Source organism: Lagenorhynchus albirostris, chromosome 21 (assembly GCF_949774975.1).
Source record: "Lagenorhynchus albirostris chromosome 21, mLagAlb1.1, whole genome shotgun sequence".
Lineage (NCBI taxonomy): Eukaryota > Metazoa > Chordata > Mammalia > Artiodactyla > Delphinidae > Lagenorhynchus > Lagenorhynchus albirostris.
The window spans coordinates 14,760,073-14,766,149 of NC_083115.1; the positions used below are offsets into that span (position 1 = coordinate 14,760,073).

Sequence of the window (6,077 nt, forward strand, 5' to 3'; positions counted from 1 at the left end):
ACACACATGTACAAGTTTTTGACCCCTAGGGAAGGGGAGTTTGCAACTTTTTCTGGAGGATTATTAGATTTTGTACTAAAATAGCACTAAAGAGAAGACTCCGGAGAGCGAACGGAGAGGGCGGCGCCGACAACCCAACAGGAACAATGCAGGCAGAGTCGGTTCTGGGGAGGGCGGGGAAGGGGAGGAGCGAGGCGCCTCAGCGACCTACTGCGCATGACCACCCCTGGTTGCCAAGGCAGCGGGAAGGCGTTGCCCGGAAGCGTTTCCTTACGGAACGGTCAGCTCCAAAACCCATCCCCCAGGGGTTCAGGACTGACTAGTTCCTGAGGCAATCCTGACCACCGCAAAGCAGATGAGGAGCAGAGCCTGATGCAATGTGATGGCCATCCGCCTAGAAGCCCGAGGATTCAGAGAAGCAGGGGAAATTGACCCAGACAGACGTCGGGACTATGGCAGACTTTTCTAAGGAGACCTTTGAGTCCTTTACTGATGAGGCACAGAGTTCCAGTTCATTCAGTTCCTCTGGAGGACTGCAGCCCTGGTCCTATGCCTCAGGGAGTAAATACGAGAGTGGAACGCCGACTCCCCGCTTGCAATATGGAGACAACCAATCTGAGTTTTCACACTTCAAAAATAATGAGAAGAAGTTGAGCAGAAAATGGATCAACAACCTCAAGGGCAAGGAAATGAACTCTGGACAGTACCAACCAGACACTAAACTTGAAACAGAAATCACTCAGGCATCCCTTGAAGAATTGAATGCCCTGCAGTCCTTCTGCACCGTTAAGATAAACCTGATCCATCATAGTGCGACCTCTAAGGGGAAAAAGAGCAGCAGACATAAAAAGCTGCAGCTTGGATCGGATGCAGAGGCTCCAGAGGTAGATGCCTTAAACTGTACTGTCCCCGATGAGCTTCTGAACAGAATCTATTTTAAAAACATGAGGACAACACCCAACGAGGTGGTAACAGCTAAGCAACACATTTCTTCTCGGTGTCCCAACTGTAACAGGAAAAGAGCAGAACTGGCCCAATCTGCCTTCCTGAAACAGAAGAAGACTTCACTGGAGTCACTTCTACTCCAAGAGAAAATAGATGAACATCTTCATATGAAAGACTTTCTTACCCTTATTGGAGAAATACATCAGAGCCTTCCCAGGCTTTCCGATGACCCCAGAATAATCTGGGAAAGACTGAAGGAGAAAAGTCAAATTGGTTACTCTGGTTTTGAAAGGTCAGATACAAAGCAGGAGATGTAGCAGAATGGAAATAGTGCTTGTCATCGCCTTTTTGTCCACCAATTTTCAAACCTCTTATCTTAACTAAACAAGGGATGGTGTTTATTAATGATAATGTGTAATGTGTATAAATGTTTTGTTGTGTATTTGAATAATTATCATCATTTCTGTAATAGGAGCAGAGCATTTGGCCTGACCGTTAGCATGACCGTTATCGCGAGACCCTGAGCCAACAGTCAGCTCGCAGTAGTGCTCGCGGCAGAGTGTGGTGAGAGGTGAGAGGCGGTTGCAGGGCCTGAGACAGGCTGAGGGCCGGGTCCCGCAGAGCCCCAGAGCCCTCACCGCAGCCGCCCGCTAGCCAGGCCCAGACCTTGAAGCAGCGAAGCAGCAGCGAACCCCTCCCCCATCCCAACGTCTGCAACCTAATGGCGGCGGGCGGTCTTCATGGGTCGCAGTCCGTGGAGGCCTCAGCAACTGGAGTATATGGACACTGCCGTTGAGGTAACAGCTTCAACCTGCTTCAGTCTCTCCATTCAAGTTTCAAAAGTTGGTGCAGCTTAGATCAGTTGTCTCCCCCTAGGAGGTGGCCAGAGGCCAGGGTTAAGTTGCACGGACATTGCAGGTCATTAGTTCAGGTCCACCTCTGTGGTTGGGCTCTTTTCAAAGAAGGGCAATTGCTGTGAGCTGGGGATTCACCTGATGGGCATTTGCTACAACACGTATTCCTGTCGATAGTATACAAAGGATTCTCTCCAGGTTAAATGAAAAGCCTGAGGGCCGGCTTGGGTCCGGGCCGGCTGGGTCCTGGCCGCCCGGCTCCCTCATTGATGATGGCTGGGCAGAGTCTGAGGACCTGGCCCTGAGGGCGCTGCCAGCTGAGATCTGCCCCCTCACCCAGGCCTGGGCGCTGGCGGGAGGACTCAGACTGGGTGCTGGATGAAAGCTCCTGGGCAGGGTAACTGGCCCACGCAGGGACCCCCTCCTGTAAGCCAGGGCCTGGACCTCGGAGGGTGAAAGTTGAGCCTTGGGACCTTGCCCTTTCTCGTCAGAACAGAGAATAACATTTGTTTCGATGGAGGTTTATAAGAACACAGTGACCTGGCCTCAAGAACAAAGGATCTAACACCAAGAAGTTTGTAACAACTAACCATGCCCCTCCCTATAAAAGGGCTATAAAAGGGCTTTGCTGAAAGCTTTCCAGGTGTCCAGGGTTTTTAAGGCATGAGCCACCAGTCTCCTTGCATGGCCCTGCAATAAACCTTTCTCTGCTCCAAACTCCGACGATTTGGTATTGTTTGGCCGCAGTGTGTGCTAGGCACTCGGCCTTGCGTTCGATAGTATTTCTACAGGTACTCTGGAAACTTAAGAGTTTACTGTGCTTCCTTCACAGATTTGAGGACTAAAGACTTTCCACCCAGTATTTTTTCAGATTCTAGAGGGCAACATTTTATAGTTGGAATAGTTACAAAGTTTTTATAACAATGCAGGAGAGAGATGCTGGCAATTTGGACTAGGGTTTTGACAGTACAGATAGAAATAGAGATCTAAGAAGTACTTAGGAGGTAATAATTGACATTCTTTGGTGAAGAAATGGATATGGGGGGTTAATAAAAGGTAAATGTTAAGAATGGGCTTCCCTGGTGGCGCAGTGGTTGAGAGTCCGCCTGCCGATGCAGGGGACACGGGTTTGTGCCCTGGTCCGGGAAGATCCCACATGCCGCAGAGCGGCTGGGCCCATGAGCCATGGCCACTGGGCCTGCGTGTCTGGAGCCTGTGCTCTGCAATGGGAGAGGCCACAACAGTGGGAGGCCCGCGTATCTCAAAAAAAAAAAAAAAAAAAAAAAGAATGTTACTTAGTTTCTGACTTGTGCATTTGGATGAATGATAATTCATTAAGATAGGAGCATTGGAAGAGGATGATGTTTGATTAAGAGGGTGATTATTTGGACATGGTTAGTTTGAGGAATATTTGAGACATTCATACTGAGAGGTTGAGAAACATTTGGTTATTTGTGCTTGCGATCTGGAGAAAAGGTCTTGAGGGGGTGGGGATCATTGGCATATATGTCATAGATGTGGTGAGCTCTTCTAGAAGAAAGGAGAATGACAGGAGAAGAAGGGCTATGACCAACTCCTGAGAACTTCTACCCACCAATTAATGGCTGGGTAGAGGAGAATAAGACAGCAAAGGAAGTTGAGAAGAAGTCATCATAGAAGGATAAAGGAAACCAGGAAAGAGTCGTGTCAGAGAGACCAAAGAAAGAGAACATTTCAAGAAGGATGGGTTGTCTAAGCATGCCAATGCAACAGAGTTCACAGATGATTTAGTCATGTGTTGGCTTCTTTGACTTAACAACAGCAACTTCATAAAAGTTGGGCTGACTGACAGTAGATTGAGGAATAAATGTAAGCTAAGGAAATGAGGAATACAGGTATAGACTCCTTGAAGTTTAGCTGTGGAGGGAAAGCAGGAGAGGTAATTTTTCTGTATGTCTAACACTTAAGCTATCACGGTCAAAAATTTGTAAAAATCAGCAAAAAAAATAGCCTTTGTATCAGCAAAAAATAACCTTTGTATCATGTCAATATTACTCTTTGCCTTTAGACCTTCATTTATGTATTAAGATACTCTTTTTTCCCCATAAAATTTAGTGTATTTTCTCTTAGTCATTCCTAAATAAAATGGGAAATAAAATCATTACCATTTTCACAGTAACTTTTTATTGAAATTCACGTTACATCTTGCTTTATCTTTGCCATCTTAATATATTCACATTTATCATAATCAAAATGCTGAATAATTTCCCCATTAAGGGTCATAATTCAGCCTTTAGTCAACTAAGTCTTCCAGTCCATGCACAAGAGATTTTTAGAATTTGTTTAGGTCTTCTTTAATTTTGAAAGAAATGTTTCATAGTCTTCAGCATACAAAAGTTGTGTGCCTCTTATTGAATTTATTCCTAAGTATTTTACTCCATTGTTTGCTATTGTAAGTGAATTTTTTCCAATCCAGTTTCTTTTTGGATGTTCATTGCTAGTGCATAGAAATACAACTGATTTTTGCCTGTTGATTTTGTATCCTGAAACTGCTGCTGAATTCATTGATTTGCACTAACAGTGTTAAAAAATGGGTTGTGTGGGATTTTATAGCTAGAAGATTATGTCATTTGTGACCAGAGATAATTTTACTTCTTGCTTTTGATTTGGATACTGTTTTTTTCTTCTTGCCTAATTGCCCTGGCTCTAACTTCCAGTACTATAATGAATAGAAGTGGTGAAGTGGGCATTTTATCTTGTTCCTGATCTTAGCAGAAGAGCTTTCAGACTTTCACCATTGAGTATGTTAGTTGTGGGTTTTCCATAAATGGTCTTTTTCATTTTGAGGAAGTTCCTTTCTATTCTTAGTTTATTGAATGTTCTTATTTCATTAAAGGGTGTTTCATCAGTTGAGATGATCATGTGGTTTGATGTACTCTTTAACCCAGTCTAAAGCCTCACCTTCTTTGGACTCAGCCCACAACCATGAAACACTGACTAATCAGAATTAAAGGCTGTAGTCTATATGCTAAGGCACAAATATAAATTCATATTATAACACTTGTGTCTTAATAATCTTTTCTTTCTTACTTGATTGTGAGCAACTGGAGGATAGAGTTGATACCATCTTACATGATATCCACGGGGGTTAGCACAATGCCTGGCACAGGATGGTGCTCAACAAGTTTCACGGATGAAAGAAGAAGTGCATACAAATAATGACACTTAATATGTCTTTTGCATCAAAAGAAGAAAATAATTTAGCATACTCTTTTCTGTCAATGTTTTGCCTTTGTGTAGCTGTTTTCTGTAATTTTTCTCTCTCCATGGCTTGGATTCCCTTTTTTTTTCATGTATATACATACTTTTTCTCAGTGACAAATTAGTGGAAAACTTTTTGATAAGATAGCTTTCCCTATGCAGCCAATTAATACAGTATTCATTTAAAAGAATTAATATAAAAATATCTTTCTGGAATTCATATTTTCAGGTAGAAAAAACATTTATGGGAATTGTTAATTTTAAAGATAATTCATGACTTTTTGCAATTTTGAAAAGAGGTACAAGTTCTTGATGCTTGAACTTGAGAATAGTGTTTATTGTCTCTGAACAAATTCAAAAGGAATGAATATCCTTTCTCCAGACTCTTTATAGCTGCACCCAAGAGATTCCAGTATAGCTGGAAAGCAAAGTCCATCATGTCAGATGCTAAGAAACCATTATTTCCCCAAGCACTAAAAATGTATCTGGCAAAAAAAAAAAAAAAATTGTATCTGGCAACCTGGTACAGGATTATACAAATATGCAATTTATATAACTATAATATATAAATTATATAAATACACACCTATTTAGTTTATGTTTTTTATCACAAAAATTTCTGCACTAAGAAACAAATCTATGCATTTAACGAGTGTTAGAAAAACGAAATCCTTGGAACAGAACTAAGTGATGTGTCAGGCTGAGAGAAAGAAAATTCAGTCCTGAGCATCTGAGTCATTCAGATTCCAATCTCAGAACTGTTTAGGAATGTTTGGGACACCCAGCTCTGAATACCTCCAATTTTAAACATGTTAGTTTATTTCATGATGAAGCCTAATATAGTAACGTAGTTTTTTCTGCAGCAACATAGCTAAACAGGCTGCAAAGAAGTAAGAATTGTGGCTCTACATGAGTGTGGGCTCTCCCCCAGTTTTTTCTGGAGTTGACAAATGAAAAGTACATACAAAAATAGTTAACTGTGAAACGTAAAAAGAAAAGATAGCTGAATTCTCAGTTGATAATACCCTCTGCAGTAGA

General features: G+C 42.3%; 1 protein-coding gene across 1 annotated transcript; it reads left to right on the plus strand.

Annotated features, from left to right (window-relative positions):
* The first annotated feature begins 306 nt into the window (after positions 1-306).
* Positions 307-3,939, plus strand: C21H8orf48 (chromosome 21 C8orf48 homolog). Its single transcript, XM_060136297.1, has 2 exons — positions 307-1,237; positions 1,418-3,939. Exons 1-2 carry the CDS (start codon positions 453-455, stop codon positions 1,467-1,469), a joined length of 837 nt encoding a protein of 278 aa, XP_059992280.1. The 5' UTR covers positions 307-452; the 3' UTR covers positions 1,470-3,939.
* Positions 3,940-6,077: the final 2,138 nt, after the last annotated feature.

What these genes read in the sequence shown, in the direction of transcription:
- C21H8orf48 (XM_060136297.1), top strand. Translation starts at nt 453, where the DNA reads ATGGCAGACTTTTCTAAGGAGACCTTTGAGTCCTTTACTGATGAGGCA. An exon ending in GGTTACTCTGGTTTTGAAAG is followed by an intron (nt 1,238 to 1,417) that starts GTCAGATACAAA and finishes TTTCTGTAATAG; the next exon opens with GAGCAGAGCATTTGGCCTGA.